General features: G+C 43.0%; 1 protein-coding gene across 1 annotated transcript in view; it reads right to left on the minus strand.

Annotated features, from left to right (window-relative positions):
* Positions 1-14,819: 14,819 nt before the first annotated feature.
* Positions 14,820-20,811, minus strand: part of LOC308363817 (protein 4.1-like) — a gene marked incomplete at its 5' end in the record, with an annotated part of 37,823 nt that continues 31,831 nt past the window's right edge. The window contains 3 exons of the mRNA XM_080836692.1: positions 14,820-16,181; positions 18,447-18,565; positions 19,506-19,586. Coding sequence (XP_080692818.1) covers positions 18,452-18,565; positions 19,506-19,586 — 195 coding nt within the window. The 3' untranslated portion in view covers positions 14,820-16,181; positions 18,447-18,451. The remainder of the gene's footprint in view (positions 16,182-18,446; positions 18,566-19,505; positions 19,587-20,811) is intronic.

Below are 20,811 nucleotides of genomic sequence, written 5' to 3' on the forward strand. Positions count from 1 at the left end.
AACATAGAGGACCAGACAGTCAAGTGGACAGTATAACTTTATTTGGATTGGACAGAGGGTGGACGGTCGGTAGGACAAACAGAAAGACAGAAAAGTATCTCTGTGTTGTGTGTCAGTGGGTGGGACAGACAGACAGACAGACAGAGAGACAGACAGACAGACAGAAAAGCATGTCTATGTTGTGTGTCAGTGGGTGGGACAGACAGACAGACAGACAGACAGAAAAGCATGTCTGTGTTGTGTGTCAGTGGTGAGATAGACAGACAGACAGAAAAGCATGTCTATATTGTGTGTCAGTAGGTGGGACAGACAGACAGACAAGCATGTCTGTGTTGTGTCAGTGGGTGGCACAGACAGACAGACAGACAGAAAAGTATGTCTGTGTTGTGTCAGTGGGTGGCACAGACAGACAGACATATGGCATAGGCATATCTTAGTTGTGTGTCCTGCAGTGGACGGAGCCCCTTGGGCAGGCATGAAGAAGAGGTGTAGGCACTCAGGGAATTGAATCCGTCGCTATTGTTGCATTTGTAAGAAAGAAGTAAGGTACAGTTTTGGACCACGCTTTCCTCTGTGTTAGCAGGAGAATATCTAACGTGACTAGCAGTATTCAGCCCTGAATGTGTGTGTTTGTTAAAATGAACTCACGTTGTTCATGTATTCATGTCCAATTACCACAGTAGTAACTCATTAATAAATGGTGATGTATTTCACACTTTAGAATAAGGCTTCCTTTTGCCACTTATAAACGTTAGTAACTCATTAGTAAGATTAATGGATGGATGGATGGATACTTTATTAATCCTGAGGGAAATTTTAGGACATCCAGTATAGCTTATACAACTTGTGCAAGACACAGACACCACATACACAAATCACATACACATAGGTAGAACACGTTCAAAAGGAGTGGGGTGGTAACAGATACAAGAATGGTAGGGAGTGGCGGTGTAGGTGTAGGTACCCAGTAGGAAAGTGTTCTTGTGCTTGTGTGGATAGTGCAAAGAGAGAGTGCAGAATAAAGACTACAAGTCTGTGCAAGGGGCTAGTATAGTCAGTTAAGATATGGAAAGTGGGTTGGTATAGTAAGATGGAGATGTTGCCAAATAGTGAGCCCTCGTCTATGTATGAAAACAGTGTTATAACTTGTTTATAATGGTTTATTAATGATCTATAAAGTGTTTACAACCTATTTATAAACCATTTATAAACCTTTATAAGAGGAGTCTTATTGTAAAGTGGTACCCAGTTATTGGCCTACCAACCTGAGGTTCATTTCACATTTATAGTGTCTCTTAGAAAGAACATCAACAGGAAGTACTATGCAAGTCAAAATAAAAAAACTAGGGCCGGGACTTTAACGGGTTAATTAAGATTAATTAATTACACAAAAATTAACGCGTTAAAAAAATTGACGCATTTTAATCGTATCTATTTTTGCACCGCGGAACGTTTCTCACTGGAAGAGTTCCAGACGGACCGATTATACTGGCGCACCAACTAACGCGCATAAATTCGGTTCAAACTAGTTGAACAAACCACAGTGGTACAGTGGTACAGTGAACATGAACATGAACAAAGAAGCTGATGAGACCGCGTTGGTTGGGCCAATTGATGGGACATTTTGTTACAAAAAACGAACGGATGGAGGCGTCGATAAGAACATGGTTCAGTGCAAGCTATGCAACAAGGAATTTGCATATCACCGCAGCACATCGAGTATCACCTCAATGCAAAAACATATAGCAGCTAGCGTGGACGTTAAGCCTGACTCCGGGTTAGTTACTCCGGGTACAACCCACACACAACCCACACTCCACCAGAGATGTTTTCTAACAGTCAGGGTTTCCAATGTTCTGAATGTACTTGAAAGTATTGTGTTTTACTTAAAAAACCCAAAGTATTATAGTTTACAGAAGGTCTACCTATCTATAGGCTACCTGCATTTCTGAAATGTACTACATTTCTAAATATGGTATTGCTACACTTAATGGCAAAAATTGCACTGGTCTGTTGGACTTGAACAAAAATAAACAATATTTTTGTTGCTTAAGCTTATGTATTCAGTCATTATTCAATGGTATACTAAAAATCCATGTGAAAAAAATTACTTCTCACTGTTCTCAGGTCAAATATTTATATGCGATTAAAATGCGATTAATTTCGATTAATTAATTACAAAGCCTCTAATTAATTAGATGAATTTTTTTAATCGAGTCCCGGCCCTAAAAAAAACCTTTCCAAACAAGGACGGTCATAGAAGTTATTTAAAGATTTTTATTCGCAAGGGATTTAAAATCACAGCCAACTTATTTTATGCAGATGCTTTTTGTTACAGCACAGAATGTAATGTATCACATGTCTTGATCTTTACACCACAGTCAATGCATACGTCCAGACAAGGACACAGAATTTGCAGGCTCTTAACACTCTAAGGTCCAAGGCCTTTTAGACTTTTCTAAGTTGTCTGACATGCCTTGATGTTTTTGTACATTTTGCTTAACTTAAAACATTGATGCACAAATGGAATATATGATTCTATTCTAGACGACCTCAGCAATAATATCATGTAAGTAAAAGGAATGTAGTAAAAAAAAGTTTAATTTAAATCACATGTAAACATACCCTTGGAAAATCCTTGTTTCAGAGGTGCTCAGACTTTGTACATAAACACATTGTAAAGATTTATTCACAAGACTTTTTATTTCTGAGCCTTGTAAACATAGGTGTTGGCTAGACACATGTTAGTTTAGCATTCAGAAAGTATGTCTTGTTTCACTACCACATATTTATAATTTCAGAGTGTCCTGTACCATTCCTAAATCTGTGCCCCTACAAATGCATATTGATGAGTTGGTGTGAACAAACCTGTGACACCTCTCGCAAAGACAAAGGCCATATCCTAATGGCCCTAGAATGTCTTTGTGGCCCAAACCCCCCGGAGTGAATCTTGCCACATCATGACCCAATGGAGATCACTGAATCACCATCTCCTTATCATATGAATAGCTGTCATTTGCTAATGGGTGGGTCCTTAGCAGCAGAAACCCCACTCAGATACTAGAAAGTGCAACACATCAGTTCTATTCCCCTGACAAAGTGCTTATTTATTTTAAAATTTTGAACTGTATATATTATAAAAGAAAAGGGTTCAATGTTTCCGTGGTTGTTCTTTTTATGTCTCTAAGACGAAAACTCGCGGAGCTTTACATTTTTTTTGACAAAAAAATTAAAATATCCCGTACGAGGGATATAGACCTTAGACAGTTAAATGTTTATTTAACCTGAAAGGTGTGTTAAGTTATAAACGTATAGCAAGCAAGAGTGGTCCAGACCAACCTTATGAAAGTATCACCTAGAGAATAAACACTTTAGCTAAGGACGTTGGGAAACAATTCAAAAAGTGTATGCACGTCTTCAGGGATATCTTACAAAGGACGTAGCATTAAGAAGGCTCTGAGAAACACCTTCTGGTCTTCAGCCACCCTGTTCCACTACCACAAAATAGCATTTTAGAGGCAAAACACCAGGTCCAAATCATCATCAAAACATATTTGGCTGGGGGCACTGTGGCACCTTTGTTATTTCTCCTGTCCACTCCCCACCTCTTCTCCCTCTCATTTCCTATCCCACTCTTCACTTCACTATCGATTTAGGGCAAAAAGTTAATATATAAAGCATATTTGGCTTTAACAAATTTCCTTAAAACTGAAAGACAATTTTTACAAACAATGGCTACAATCAAATCACAAAACAGGATGCAATGCTATTTGGGCCTAGACAGAGAGAATACATTAGCAGATTACCTCACTAAAATAAACGTAACAATTTGAGACACATTCTGACGAAATAGAGACTCAATAGCAATAGCAATGGGCTGACACAAAAAACATGACTGCCAGGGCAGAGCGCCTCCACAAAAACGATGCACCTATTACAAAACAGAGAGCAAAACATTCCAGTCAATCTGTGATTGCTACTTCCCAAGACTTGAGGAAAAAACCCTGAATTCAGGCCTTGACCAGACCAGAGCAAACGACTCTACTTGTTGGAACATAACGATAAAGAGAGCTGAATTGCAGCAGCTCAATGTGCTCTGAGGATATACAGTTTAACACAGCAAAACTCACTTTTAGCGTTATATATAAAGCCAAACCACTAATAACACATAGAAGCCCAAGACCACACACACATATATACATGCAGTCAAATATTCGCACAAGCATTCAAACACACACATAATTCGAATACACATGCACACACACTGTCTGTGTGTGTAAGTCAATGAGTAAGCGTGTGTGTGTGTGTGTGTTTGTGTGTGTCTGTGTCTATGTTTGTGTACGTGTACGTGTATATGTATATGTATGTATGTATGTATGTATGTATGTATGTATGTATGTATGTATGTATGTATGTATGTATGTATGTATGTATGTATGTATGTATGTATGTATGTATGTATGTATGTATGTATGTATGTATGTATGTGTTACAACCCCCTGCGCCCCTGCAGACATTGCAGTGGCCGTGCGTGGCCTGCAGGCAACCGTGGGGATGACTGCGTCATTGATGGACCTGGGGAGGTGTGGAGTATAAGGCACCAGTGGACACCTGTCTCTCTCTCTCTGGCATGCAGCATTGGACGTTACCCCTAGACACATCGCCATTGAGTTGTGATTTTGTATGGACATAATAAATACGCGTTATTTTTGTAGAAAACCGTTGTTGTCTGCCTCCAATGTTATTGTTTCGGTCACGAGCCGGCCGAAGCGTAACAGTGTGTATGTGAGTATTTGAGACAAAAAGGGAGAGGGAGGGAGAGTAGGCATTCTGGGAGGAGTAAATATGAGCAGAAACAGAGAAGCCTGTCAGAGACGTCAAGATGAAAGGAAGGGGATGAGGGGAAAGGAGAGGAGGATGGAGGATGAGAGGAGAACCGAGAAAAAGAGTGAAGGGTAGAGAAGAGAAGAGAAAAGAAGAGAAGAGGGGATAATAGGTTGGAATGAGAGAAGGATGGTTCCCAGAAGGAGGTTAAGAGAAGGATGAGATGAGAAGTAAGACGAGAAGACAGAAGATGCGGGTAGACAAGAGAAGAGAAGAGAAGACATGAGAAGGGAAGAGGGTGGTGGCTGTGTCTGGAGTTGATTAGTGTGGAGCTCAGACGGGGCAGGATGGCATCCTCTCTTCCCAGAAACCCGTCTAATGTAATGACTCCTGATTGGCCGTGTTAAGGCACGTCTAATCAGGTTTGTCCTCCCTCATAGGGATAGCTGGAGGGGGGGTGGGGGGTGCTTCAAACGCACCCGATACATTCCTGCACATTTCTACACCCCACACACCCACACCCACACACACCCACACACACACAAACACACACACACCAGGGTCAATCAGATGGCCTGACCCAGATCCCAGAGGCAGGCCCGTGACAGACCTGGGCTGGGTACGGCTCAGATCCGGGTCACAGTCGGCTGATCACTGGAGAGTGTTTGCATCTCGTGTGACTGAGGAGGGAAATCCAGAAGTGCAGCTGAACGTTAGTGCACAGTCTAAGACTAGACAGATGCAACCAGGGCCCCTGAACACGTCACGTCTCCACCAAAAACACTCATCTGGAGAACCCCGACTGGAGAAAAATAGACTTCATGAAGCTGTGACAATCTTATATACCATATATAGATGCAAATTCAGAAGCCTCTGCTGGCAAAAAAGAGGGAAAGAAAAAAGAAAGACAAAGAATGAGAGAGCCAAACAAATCAGATAAGTGTTAGGCCCAATCTCAATACTTCCCCTTACCCCTTATCTTACCCCTTACCCTTGAAATTGCGCGTTCATGTGAGAGCTAGTGGTGTCTCAATACCCAACTTGATCAAGATTAAGGGGTAAGGTTAAGGGGTGTATGGCCCTCGTTTTTGAGATGATCGGAGGGCTACCTTAACTCCAAGGGCTATCCCAGAGCACACCGCGAAACCAGCTCGGGAATTTTCAAAAAAACATGGCTGCTTGAAGCGAGGAATATTTTACATGAATAAAGCTATCTACACAACTTTTTATATGTTTATAATGACTCGGTTTGATCTGAAATGTGCTACTCGGACGATGTATAGTATTATCAGTCTTAACTGAAGCTTTCAAACGGTAGTTTTAGGATACATTTAGCGTGTATACCACCACTCCATTGGCTTATATGGTAGCTTGCCAGCTATCATGCTACATACACTACATGTAAGTATTTTTGGCTTATAATTAATTTAAAAATGACGACAGTCTTGTTTCGTGCTCTACACAGTTGTATACATATATATTTGCAACCATGTTCTTCATTAGACTTTTTTTAAATCGCTAGTTTCATAGCTCATACAGTCACGCATGACGTACCCGAAACCGAGTGGCGTCTCATTTCATAGGGGAAAGATCTCAGCCCTTGGCCCTTACACTTGCAAGTGCTAGGGTTAAGACTAAGACAAGACTAAGCAAAAGGGGCAAGGAGAAGAATCGAGATTCGGCCTTAGTGTCGAGAATGAGTTAGTTTAGTTTAATATTCTAGGTCAGAGTTAAAACCTTTAGTAGTTCAGTGCATGCACCAGTGCTATTGTTCAGCCATGTCCAGCAACTCCCATGTCCCCTCCAACTCTCTATGCATCACTGAACTAAGCCATTCACTGAACCACCATCTCCATCTCCATCCAGGCCCCACAAGAAGCAAGGACAACCACAGGGAGCCTTTAAAGGCTTATTAAGGGATGTTGTTTTTGTCATTAGATGGCAACCCCTTCCTGTTGCATTATTGGCACTGACAGCGATCTATATGTGGCTTGAAATGAGCAAAGCAAATGGGAAGAATTCAATGGCAAAGCTAAGTCAATTCTATGCACTTCTATTCTGTGCTGAACAAAGACCCCTTCAATGATTGGCCTGCTGATGCCTGTTAGACTGTTGCAGTGTTTAGACTGACAATGTCCAGTGCATTGTGAAGCCTTTAAGCCTAAGTTATACTTCGGTAGATGACACTTTTTGAAAAGGTCGGCGACAAAAATTTGAGGTGTCGGCTACATGGAGAAATTTCTACTGGCGCTGATGTAGTCACAGTAGCGTCACGTAGAAACAACGGTGCCTGCTATTATGACAAGCCCCTGTCAGTGGCATAAGGTAGATGGGCTCTATAGTGCAAGCTAGTTTACTAGTCATGAGGCAGTAGCGCGAACACACACCATTGGCGAATATATATCAGCAATGTGATGGATTTTACGGTCGAATTAGTTACTTCGGCTATTGTATTGGGAATGTAGACAGGTCAAAGAAAGTGATCAGAAACATGGATAGTGCTTTGACTCGTGGTAACGTATACAGACAGTCAAAGTGCTGAAACATTTTTAAAACACTGTTGAAAGCAATTATCTGGTACAGCAGTACACACAGCAGCTTCACCCATATCTGAAAAACACAAACACAATAAAACAGGCGCTCGGCGGCGACCTGACTCCGAAAGTATAACAACCTGTTCAATAATGGCTCAGCAGTTAGAAGGATAGGAGTTGTGCATTAACGTTATTGCTACGTCTCTGTTGTAGTTGTAATTAGCTTGAGGTAATGATGAGCTATGACCAGGCAAAACTTCTGTCTGGCTGGGGGACTGCCCAGTGTTCCGAAAGCTCAATATTCCGAAAAAGTGTCTTTACCAAATTAAACCCTCTGTTCGGAAAGGCCTTTGTTCCAACCAATGGTGCCGGATTCATGTTTGTGGTGGGGTGTGCAAGGTGAAGAATGCAAGAGGTCAGCTCACTGGAGGAATTTTCATGTTTTACACATAGGCCTAAACAAGGAAGCTGGAAGTGCAGGCTCTGGCATAATTTATAACAATTTTAAGTGGCATAAAACACACGCAGCATTTAATTTGCGCATCGGAGATGCTTAGCGGGCCTTTACGCATATAACTTTTCCTAGGCAATATTTGTTAACTTACTTGTTAGCCTACTCTGGTTTTGAATATATGGTACCACTCGTGAGAAGGAAATCTTGTTAAGCACTGACAAAGCATGCCCGATTTATTTAATTAATAGTTAATGTAGTGTATGTTAGATTAGCATACGTATACTTTTATTATAGCTTGCTTCCTCCCTCAAAAGTGTCTGAGACAGGCCTTAGACCTACTTTATTTGTCCTGCAGTGGACACAACATAAGGCAAGCAACAGAGCAGGAGGGGGGATCTGTCCCGAAGGAGGCCCAGGTCAATTTTTCTATTTTATGTGTGCGCTAAACAATGAAACAAAAAAAAAAAACAACAAAAAAAAGAGAGTCATGGGTCTGTCCATCATCCTTTGATGTGTAATCTTCTTATCAGGCTGTTGGGATTCTCAGACTGAGAATATCCAGAGCGTCATGAGGCACTTGGCCCCAAAGGGGACGGAGAGTACAGGAGAGGGGTTAGGTGTGAGGGGAGAGGGGGGAGGAGGGGGACAGGACTGGAGTCTTGGCAGCTCTGAAGCGGTAAATGGAATAAGCCCTGTGTTTGTGTGACACGATTCAGCAGGATTACCAACCATAATAAGATGGTTATCGTGAGCTCCAACACACGGCCCTGTGAGGGGAGAGAGGAGGAGGAAGAGTAGGACAAGAGGAGAATAAGAGAAAGAGAGAAAGACGGAAAGAGTTCAGGATAAAAAAAGGAAGATAGAAGGAAGGAAGGAGGGGAAGAAAGAAGGAGGAGAAAGGGTGACTGTGAGAGAGAGAGAGAGAGATGAGGAGAGAATGATGTGAGGTAAGGGAGAGAAAGAGAGAGAAATGAGACGAGAAATAGACTGAAATTGAAAACAAGCCAGAAACAGACAAAGACATGACAAGGACTAAGTGTAGGTGTGTGCGTGTTTGTGTATATGTCAAGGCGTGTGTGTGTGTGTGTGTGTGTGTGTACGTGTGTGTACAAGTGAGTAAGACACACAGGCTCTATAATAAGCATCTTTGTCCAGATTCCCTGTGCTCTGGGCTGGAGAGATGAACTGATAACCTCCATCATAGGAGAGAGAGATAGAGAGAGAGAGAATGAGAGAGAGGAAGGACAGAGAGAGAGGGGGAGGACAGGCCTGGCTCAAAGATGGTCTTTAAATCACTCACTCACACACAAAGACACTATAGCTTGCCTGCTCACTCACACACACACACTCACACACACACACACACACACACACACACACACACACACACACACACACACACACACACACACACACACACACACACACACACTCTCTATAGCTTACATACGCACACACACACACACTCTGGCCACACACACACACATAAGGAGCTCAAACAAAGTGTCTAACTGTCAGTATGAGCACAGCAGGTCAGAACTAACAATCCCACCCCCCCCCCCCCCCCCCCCCCACACACACACAGTATATGTACTCAAGAGTTCTACAGCAACAGACACACATCTATCTATAAATCCAGAAATCTCTGTGTGTCAGTCAGTCTGTCTAGGGCGTATCTCTAGATACGTTAGTTACGTTAGTTATGAGATTTCGCATGTAGCTTACGCATGTCATGAACCTGTGCACCCTTGATTTTGAAGATTTCTGAATTCATAGTTCGCGACATATTTGTATTTTATCGTTTGCCGTAAGCACTATGGGTAGTGAGGCACTATGGGTAGTGTAGTAATTAAAAAAAAGAGGGGCGGACCCGCGCAACGTGAATGATGTCATAGTCATAGAACAGTCGTCGTCATAGATGTTACCCCAGCTGATGCGTATGGGCCTGGCATGTAACCAACTCTCATTACCATGTTATGTAGTATATTGTAGTTTGATGTATTTGTATAAGAGTTAGCTTTATATTCAACGTTGCTGGTTAGCCTAGACCAGTGACCATGCGTTCATGCATCTACTGACGCAATGAGAGAGGTTTTCCGATGTATTAGTGTCCCGATGTATCTGTTGTAATTTGTGTGTACTTTGTTTTCCCATTATTGCAATATTATAAACCTCAGTCTGCATTTACCCTGGCTGGGAGAGGCTTGTAGAACCTGATAATGTAATAATTTCCCGATAATGTAATAACTCCCGATAATGTAATACAAATTCCTTCATAAGTCCCTAAAACATGTAATAAAACCTGATAATGTAATAATACCCCGATAATGTAATAAAGTGCATTTCCCAATAATTTTTTAGAACCTGATAATGTAATAATTACCTGATATTGTAATAACTTTGGTTGGTGCTGTAGCATCAGGTCTCCAGTTTCAGAGGTCCAAACAGTGAAGCTGTCCAGAGACCTGCTGCTTCACTATTAGCAGATACAGTATATATTTTATATGATTGCGAATGCACAATTTTTACAATGGTGAAAGGGATATTCAGTGGTAATCAACTAATAGAGAAAAAATAAGAACATTTTGGTATGTTATAGACCGGCAGCTAATGGGCACATTGAGTTTCTAAGTCCTCATTGATCATCAATAGCTGACATTTCGCTATTTGATTTATATCAAATTCTCTTTTGATTTTGTGTGGCAATGTCCCTTAAAAATTACACTATATACTGCAAAACATTATGCAACATGCATTTCCTCTACTTTCCCTTGACTTTGCACATGACAAGGCAGTTTGAATGGATCCTCTGTTGGCTTGTCCTTTCAGTGGAAAACACAATGGCTAAAGACAATAAGACTCATCCTTTCCATTTTCCACCTTCCATTACTCATATCCAACAGATCAAGTTATTGCCTCATTTGCACTTATTTTGTGTTTTGAGATGGATGTGTTTGTGAACCTTGCTCATAGATATGGCATAATTTATCATCCTATATTCTTGCCACTGAGCCTCTAGTTTTACTGATGCCACCAAGTTTGGAATTGAGGCCTGTTTTCTATTTTTCCATCACATATGACAGTCTTGCCATCATCACACAGAGAAAGGTGCTCTGTTCCTCTTCTCAGCTTCTTGCTGTACAGGTTTGGCTTGCGAGGCTGAAGGCCTGTACCATTGGGATCAAAATATGAACAAAACAATAGTTGGTGGTTGTCTACACAACATCACTACTTGGTCTGAATAACTGGTGTCCCAACATTTCAGCACTGACCAAAGTTTTAACAATATCAGGAATTTATTACATTATCAGGTTCTGCAAAATTGAGGCTAACCTGATAATGTAATCACTTCCAATTAATGTAACATTTTATTACATTATTGGTATGGCGATTGTTACATTATTGGGAAATGCACTTTATTGCATTATTGGGATATTATTACATTATCAGGTTTTATAACATCTTTTAGGGACTTATGAGGGATTTTTTATTACATTATCAGGGTTATTACGTTATCAGGAAATTATTACATTATCAGGTTCTACAAGTCTGTCATTCTGAAGATACTGTGTGTGATCGCCTTTGCTCTGTGTTCATTAAACCTGTCAGAGTGTATGAATAAACGGCTTGGTGCCAATCAAAATCACAACGCAAGAGTGGAGTACTACACCGCTTCAAATGGTAGCTTATATTGATAAGCCTCGGAGGCTTTCAGATTGTCCATTGCTTTCCCATCTGTTGCTATTAAGTCCACAAAATACGCGCAAATCTCGCTGTAAGTTATGTTGGGCCACGTCGTCATGTTATCCTCCCAGTTCTGCACTGAACAACAGCTACACCTGCGTCTGCTAACACTACAGAATGCATAATTCCTACGGGCACTGCACTAGTACAAACAAATACACCAACACGCACACAAACACATGCGCCAACACATGCATCAGCACATGCAGCAACACACACACACACACACACACACACACACACACACACACAGGCAGGAGGTCTGGGCCTGTGCTTGCCACCACAGGGGCTGTGCGACCCTCATCACCTCTTGGCTCAGGAGTCAGTAGAGATAAACACACACGCACACACACCTCTTGGCGGGGAATGGGTAAGCATAGACAGCGTCTGTGCTGTCTGCCTCCCTCCCTCATGTCTTTATTAAAGCAGTGTGTGTGTGTGTGTGTGTGTGTTTGTGTGGGACATTATGTTTTTCTGCTCTCCCACACTCACCCACAGGACACATCTTATCTCTATCCTGGCTAGCCCTTTCTCTAAGGGCAATGTGTGTGTGTGTATGTGTGTCTCCCTCTCTTCAGGGTTGTGTGTGTTTGCATCTTCCTCTCTCCATGGGTCCCTTTGTGTTTGTGTTACTGCATACATGTGTCTGCATGTTTTGAGTGTTTGTGTGTTTCTACCTTCTCTGTGTGTGTGTATATGTGTGTGAGTCTGTCTGTCTCATTCTGTATTGCTCTCTCTGTCTGTGTATGTATGTGTGTATGTATGTGCGTATGTGTGTGAGTCTGACTGCATGCATAAGCACATGTTTGAAGGTGTGTGTCTATCTCTCCTTCTCTCTCTCTGGACGAAGGGGCGGCGTGGGAGCAGAGGTGGTCCCCCTTTTCACACTCTTTCCTGTTCTTTGAGTCTCTGGTCTTTTTGCATCTCAGTATCTCCCCTGTCTTTCCTTTCCTTTTCTCTCTGCTTTTTTCAGTCTGCACCCAGAGCAGGCAGGCGACCACTGAGAACTAATCTAACTAACACACTGGCATCGAACGGTAAGAGAATCCCACTAACACACTGGCATCGAACGGTAAGAGAATCCCACTAACACACTGGAATCTAACGGTAAGAGAATCCCACTAACACACTGGAATCTAACGGTAAGAGAATCCCACTAACACACTGGCATCGAACGGTAAGAGAATCCCACTAACACACTGGCCTCGAACGGTAAGAGAATCCCACTAACACACTGGCATCTAACGGTATGAGAATCCCACTAACACACTGGCATCGAACGGTAAGAGAATCCCTCTAACACACTGGCATCGAACGGTAAGAGAATGCCCTGCGGTGCCAGGCATCTCCAGAGACGTCACTCAAAACTGGCAGGGTTTACACCGCAGCCAGGGCCACAAGGAGACAGTTGCCCTGGCACAGAGGCAGCGCCATAGTTACGCCAGCCCATTGCCACGGAAATGTCACCATAACGTTGTCATGCTTCCGAGGTTTCTGCATGTCCTTAATGGGTAAACATAGACGTACAGACAGAACCACACATACTAAAGAACTCAAAAACACCAACCCTCACTCCCTCTCTGTCCGTCTCTTTCCTTTTTAAGTCATCCTCTAACTTCCTCTCTAATTCTGTTCTTTTTCATTATCTCTCCATTTCTCTCCCTCCCTCGTTGTCTTTAAAAAAACACAGTCTTCTTTGTCAGTCTTTCTCAGAAAGCCTGCTGTGTCTGTCACCATTTCAAACCGTAGGCCCCTCTCCCCATCTAGCCAGTGATGAGTGCCATTTAGTCTCAGAAAGAGAGCATATGAGTGAGAGAGAGAAAGAAAGAAAGAGAATGAGTGTGATTGAAAAAAGATGACAGAGATTGAAAAAAAGAATGAGAGAGAAGTTGGACAAATGGAGAGCGACAGAAAGAGAGAGGGAGGGAGGGAGACACAGAGAGAAAGACGGAGAGAAAAAGAGAGAGACTGAGGGAGAGAGAGGGTGGGGTAAGATGGAGACAGGAGGTTTGTGGTCTGGCACTCACTGAGCCCAGCGCCTGGTAATGGAAACCGTCTGTTCACACACACACACACACACACACACACACACAGACACAGGGTAAGACGCCTGTGTGAACACACATACACAGAGCATGATGCTCACAAGCACTTCCCCAAGAAAGGCCTACTAACACAAGTAGACACCCAATACCACGCACGCACACAAATAATCAGTCTCTCACCCACAGCTTAATACAAACATTGGAACACAAACAGACAAACAGCGTACATGTAAACACAATCAAGAGTGTAAGCTTGCTCATGTAGGAAGACCTTTCCCTTCGCAAACACAAACACACACACCAGGACCCGGCCGGCTACACCCTAGGCTTTGTGAAACAGGAGGGTGCGTAGTCGTAGATGCGGAAAACAGACGCGTTGTGTTGGGCATCTGCAGCTCCATCAGCCGCTGACGTCATTTTTCCACACAACCGTTTCACCCCAAATTATAGGCGATCAAACCCTTCCTCTGTTAAACGTTAAGAATAGATCAATCTTGGATAGCACATGCGGTTCTGATTAGCGGAGGATGGCCTCGGCTCTGCCACAGACTTATGAGCTGTTATTAAACGTAAAATGAGACCACCGCGAGCTGAAACTGGTTGTGTATCGCATTAACGGATAAAATGACCTCCTGTCAATTACGAAAATCAAATAAATAAATACGTCACTCGTTGTGACAAAGCAATCACTCATTGTGAAATTCACCTTTTTCTATAAACCGTAAAACCTTTGCTCTACACTAAGTTGAAGCCCACAGTGGAATGCCAAGATGACTTAAGATCAAATCGCAATCAGAGAAACGCTAACTGGAGTCCCACAAGGGACCTCTATAATGTGTGTGTACCTTTGAGTTTGTGGGTCTACGAGCTAGGCTCAGAGACATATAATTACAGTGGATACAAAGTGGTAACACATCGCCATCTAGTGCCTGCGTGTCTAAACTACAGTTACAGCTGTTACAGTATCATCCTCTTTCTTTTAAGAACTTATAATATACTGCACTCTTTTGGGGGGAAAAAAATACTCACACTGACAAGAGGTGATTTGATAAACATTTTATTTAAAAATAAAAACACAAATCACAAAAAAATCCATTTGGCATTTTATTTTTTGTTGTTTTGTTCCCATTCTCTTTTTCACTCTACAAAGATGCCATGATTGTGAAAATATTTATTATTGTGTTTTTTTTTGGTGTGAGGTTTAAGTTAGGGCAGGGGTTGGTGGTGTAGTGAGGCAAGCGGAACAGATGATGGGGTGACCAAGATAAGAGCATTGGACAGCTGACTGTAGCGTGCGTCTGGCCAATATCGGGTCCAGAGTCTGCTCTCAGCTCCTGTGTGTGTGTGTTAGTGTGTGTCTGTGTCTGTATGTGTGTGTGCCTGTAAGCTTGTTGCTCATGAGAATGGTAGTAAGGACAGTCAGGGACTGGGAACACATACAGCCTCATTTGAACGACATAAAAAAGTTCAAATACCTTTGTATAAATTCAGTCAGCTAGCTAATCCCGCTCTGTGGCGTCCTAACTACTACTGTTGTACAGAAATTAACTTGAAAAAGACATACAAGGAATCCAGTTTCAGTTAACAGCATAACTGAATGTTGGACTTCAAACCTCAGAGTGAAAATCAAGGACAGTTAATGTCTCCACATTCTGACTGGATGACTGTTAGGAATGACTCAATCCCATCAGATAATTAGATCATCACATAAGAGGAAGGGGAACCTGCCGACATTATTGCCAAAGCCAGCCCTTTCAAGCATTTTGCTTGTGCATATTTGTGTTGTCTGTTTAATTCATAGCCCCATACATGATAAATGAACCTGGTGAAATGGTACAATGACAAAAAATAGTGAATTAACATCATATCACAGCAACAACAAAAAATACATGATCGAAATAGAAATATCTGTTTTTTTAAGCTAGAGATACACGTGTATGGTTTATGTACACGTTCTTCTGGAAGGTTCTATGCTTCCGTTGGATCACAAGAACCCTCAAGTGTGCAGAGCACTCTTCCAGTGGTAATGCAGTTCTGCTGGCATGGCAACAGGCTGTTGTGTGTACATGGAAACACAAACATGCAATGCCCACAAAATCTCTGCTCTGGAGTGCTCCTTTATAAATAGCTTACATCAATTATCATTTGAATGTACTGTATGGCAATAACAATAATAATAATAATAATTTGTTTCCAATTAAAAAAATCAGAGATTTGATAAGGCAGCTGAATGACCAGCCTTTCCCCCTTTGGTTGTACATGGTTGTAGCTGCTTCAGTTGATAAGTGTTGGCAGCGTTATAAGATGCCTAAATGCTTAGTTGGCATGCACGACTTTTCACATAATTGGCCCTTTCAGCAGAAGGTCAAGACCAAGGACCTGGTGTGAAAGGTTGGTTAGCCAGTCAGATGGATGATTGGCTGTCATGCCCAAAGAGTTCATTCGAGTGCCATGTTGCCATGGCACTGGAGGCCAAAGGGCAGGTTGGTGGGTGGGGTGTCTCCACTGTTTCATTGGGGGGGGTCGGTGGAGGTGGTGGAAAAGGAACATCACCATCTGAGAGATGAGACCTTAATCCTCCTGAGAGAGAGAAACAGAGAAGAGGAGAAAGAAAGACTGATCAGTCACTTGATTGGTAGCCATGTTGAACTGAACAGGGGCGTTGTTAGTGTAGCGGGCAGGTCAACACCAACACCAGCAGCAATCCACAAAGAAGGAACATGAGGAGGAAATATTCCATGAGGCTTTGCACAGTTGTGCCCAAAGATCACAGGGTGCCGCTCGACACACTGGAATCTTTGTTCATGCCACTCCAATCCACTCACTGTTCACCATCAAATGCCACACACACACACACACACACCCACACCCACACACACAGACACGTCCCATTGAGGCACCCTTTACAATGCTCACAAACCGAACCAATCAAGCACCAACATCAACGCCGACAAGAGAGGTAAGAGGAGAAATCAAAAAATCCAAAACAAACAAATAGTTCAGGTTAACAGAGCAAAAAGAAGGCACTAATCAGCAAATAAAACTGAAAGAAGCAGCTACACGACAACAGTCAATGTGAGGCTTCAGCGCTCATGTGACACACACTGTAAAGTGTCACATGGCAATCACAGCACTTCAAACACATACGCACAAGCACACACTCACAGACACACACAGACACAGACACACAGACACACAGACACACACACATTTAACAATTCAAATTTGAGGAGGCACCAGCAACTGCCAACGGCTAAGTTGCTGTTCATGTTTGTAAACAGAGAGATGGTTTGGCAGTTACACAGACATCCCTCAGAGTAGCATAGCATGGTAACAAGCTGGAGTGTTAGGACCTGTTCCTGTGCCAACCGGATTAAAACACTGTGAAGAAAACACTGAAAGAGGTATAGGAGGTACACCACACTGGACAGACCAATGAAACCATGCCACAAAGATGAGCAAACACAACACCAAGGTCTTCACTTCTCAGATAGTGGAAAACAACACACACACACATGCCACAGAACACAGTGAGCAAGTGTTCTGTGTCTGGGTGTGTGTGTGTGTGTGTGTGTGTTTTGTGTAAATGTGTCACATTTCCTTGTAACAGGACTCTGAGAGTTGGTGAAAGTGATTAAGTCATGTTTTCCACTCTCAGCTAATGCCATTCAGGGCTGTTGTGCTTTTATGAGGAGCGTTGTGCTCCATCTCAGAACGCCTCCACTGAGAGAAGAGCTCAACAAGCACACTGGTCCCTTTTCAGAGACACACTTGAGCGGAGTCTTTCCACAATACAAATGTTAATGTGCAGAACAGTGTGTGTGTGTGTTTTGAGTGTGCGTAAGAGAGTTCATGCGTACATATGTGTAGGTTTGTGTGTGTGTGTGTGAATGCGTGCATATGTCTTTGTGAATGTGTGTGTGTGTGAATGCGTGCATATGTCTTTGTGTGACTGTGTCCTTATGTGTGCAAACATGTCTGTGCAGTTGAACTGTGTTCTCTTACTATGGTGCGGACATGTGCCTATATGATGCGTTACATTTCTACCGACAAGACAACTTAACATTTTGTTAAGTCCATCAGTGAGGTAACAGTGACATTTATATCACCCAGTGTTCTAGAACCAGCAGCCAGCTTTAGAACCTCAGGAATGCCGGAGTTAGTTAGAGCTTGATGGGCCAGTGTTGGAGAGGCGGAGTCAGATATAAACAGGCAACACGCTCTGAGTCGGAGAGAGTGAGAGTGAGAGAGGAGGCCAGTCCCTCTTTTGGTTAGTGATGAAGCTGGAACAGAGCTTAAGCCATACTAAAAGCCCCATTTACACCCTGATTTAGCATGGGATCTGTGCCAGGACATTAGAGTCTGGATGAGGTAGCATCTAAACACACGTGACCATTAACACCTGATCACACAGAGCTGTTAATACAAACAGTCTGCATACTATGCATACTATGTTTATTATGCATAATATGTTTATTATGCATACAATGTTTACTATGTCTACTATGTTTACTATGTATGTGAGAGACTTCCTCTATCAGTGGTTTGGCAGATCCAACCACGTTCCAGGACACAAGTACCGTATCCAATTACACCCCTCATATCTGTACCCACACCCACGATTTCCTCGTTGCGATAAGCTGTCCAGACACAGATCGTATTTTCCCATCAGGTGTAAATGGAAACTGAAAAATTAGATGACATGAGAGGAGGGTTTCAGCATGAGCGCCACCTTGAAGCTGAGCTGAGCCATGCCATGCCATGCCAGCCAGCCGGGCACCGTGCCAGCCCGGCGCCAAGAGACACTGAGGGCAGGGGCATGCGGTAGCGTTGGCAGGCCCTTACCTGGGTCACTGGGCTACCTCGTCCGTGGAGGAGATCTCCGTCTCCTTATGCACCACTACCTTAGTGACTGACATGTCGGGGTGCTGCTCCTTCGCCTCTTTGATGGCCTGAGCCAGAGCCTGGCCGGGCGCAATGCCACAGCAGGCCACCAGGGGGGTCGGGGGTGGGACAGAGAGCAAAGGGAAGACACAGGAGAGGATGTTCAGCAGAGGGTGGGAAAGATGAGGAAGAGGAGGAGGAGGGAGAATGGGAGACAACAGGAACAATGACAAGAGAGATGAGGATGGCACAGAGGAAGAAATAGAAATAAAGCAAGAGACAGAAAGGGAAGGCGAGTGAGAAGAGGAGTATAAAAATAAATGAGGACAAATAGAGACAGAGAGAGAGAGATAGAGAGGGGAAGGACACACATGGTAGATGAAGATGTAGAGATGCAGAAAAATAGAAGACAAAAGAAGGAATGAAATGAGAGCAGGACACAAGAGGTGTGAGATGATCAGAAAGAGGAAGATGAGGAAGAGGACGAGAGGAGTTAAACACATGTAACAGAAGCAGTCATGTGCTGATTCTGAATCTACTGATATAGGTTTATCTGGATCAGTCAGTGATGGTGCTTCTGGGGAGTTACTAAGACATCCAGCAGCATTAATGCCAGGTTAACCGGTATCTCCACTGCCATGGCCAAGTCTTAAGAGTTCTTGGTGCAGTGAGGTTGTTTTAGTGACCATCAACAAAAACCTACTAACAAAAAGGGATACTCGTTTTGTGTCATTAACTACCAAATGGGTTTGTAACTGATGAGGAGCAACTAAACCACCACATCAAACTGAACTGTAAGACAATACTTTTATTTTTAAAAATAAGGGACAGATATTCAGTTACTAGGGTCTGATCTGTATGTGATCCCTTCAACAAAATGACATTAGTTCTGTTTCAAAATGTACTGTGCAGCTTTGTCAAGGTGTGCATTCAACTTTCACTGCTTTAGAAACTACTGGAACTATTCTAGAGCGATTTCATTAATTTACAGTCCGCTTCATACACTCTTTTGGTGCACACCTGGTCGTGATCGATGTCGGTATCCCCGGAGATGACGATGCGCTTCTCAATCCTGGTCTCAGAGATGCCTCCCTTTACCGTCTGCGAGGGCAAGAGGCAGATTGTCAACCCTGGAACTGACACCTCCCCTCCACCACAGATTCCATAAGGTGAAACAACTGCCAAAACTGACAAGCGCTGAGTGCCTGTTTGTTTGAGAATGACCCAGGGCAAAAGCAGCTGTGAGATCTGCCATATTGCCCTCCTGTATAAACACTCCCTGGCAAGTGGAGGAGGAAAACGTTTGGGCGGCTGACTGCAGGAGTGAAACAGGTCTCTTAGTACAGGACACCAATACCTGACCAGATCACAACCACCTGAACTCTCCAAGAGAAGAAGACCAGGCTGATCGTAACACAAACACCATAAGCAGTTATCTATGTAACATATGGGTATGTGAGGGTTTACTACAGTTTGACTGACATATTTATTTTTTCTGTAACTGCATGGCTTGTCTTTTTTGGCCTGACATTTTTCTGTATACATTTTTAACCCACTGTAAACTCCCGATGATTGGCACCCTTGCGTACTTCCTTGACACTCAAAGGTATGTCAGAGTAGCCAAGAACGCATTTTGATATCCAAGTAAAGAACTGACAATAAATGAGAATAATGAACTGGCCCAGTAAGTCAAAAGCCCCTGGTGGACAGGGAGGGATGCAGGCGGGAAAGGTTCTGGTACATAGCGGGCCCCTTGGTTCTGGTTCCTCATTCTTATGGGCCCTTTTGGCTTCCTCTGCCCTCATGGCCCGCTGCTTTAGAGGTCCTGGTGCCATGAACTCTGAATGTTAAACTCTATGTCACGGTCCCCGCTACACCAGGCCAGAAAAATGACTTCCAGTGAGAGACAACACCAATGACTTATCAGAGGTCTCCAAGTCATTCTAGTCCTGTAAAGTTAAGTGGTGTTTTTATGTAGGATAATTTGTAAGGATATGCGCACTTGACTTCCAAAATAAAGGCGATTTTGGGTGCGAGTGAAAGATTGTTCACTTAAAGTAGAAAAAAACGCACTCAAGCTTGTCTCATTACAATTTCATTTCGACCAGTTCATTCACAGACGCGTTTCGGCCTAAGCCATTGTCAGTGTCTGTAAATAAACTGGTCGAAATGAAATAGGAAGAAATGTTTGTGACTGATTTTACTAACGCATTAAACGATTGATTAAAATGTAACTTGTGTACAAGAAAACCTAAATCATTTTGAACTGTGGGTGAGTTTTGTTGTTCCAGAGTAAAGCATTTCCAGCTCATGTGGGAGTCCCATG

This window comes from Sprattus sprattus, assembly GCF_963457725.1.
Source record: "Sprattus sprattus genome assembly, chromosome: 4".
Lineage (NCBI taxonomy): Eukaryota > Metazoa > Chordata > Actinopteri > Clupeiformes > Clupeidae > Sprattus > Sprattus sprattus.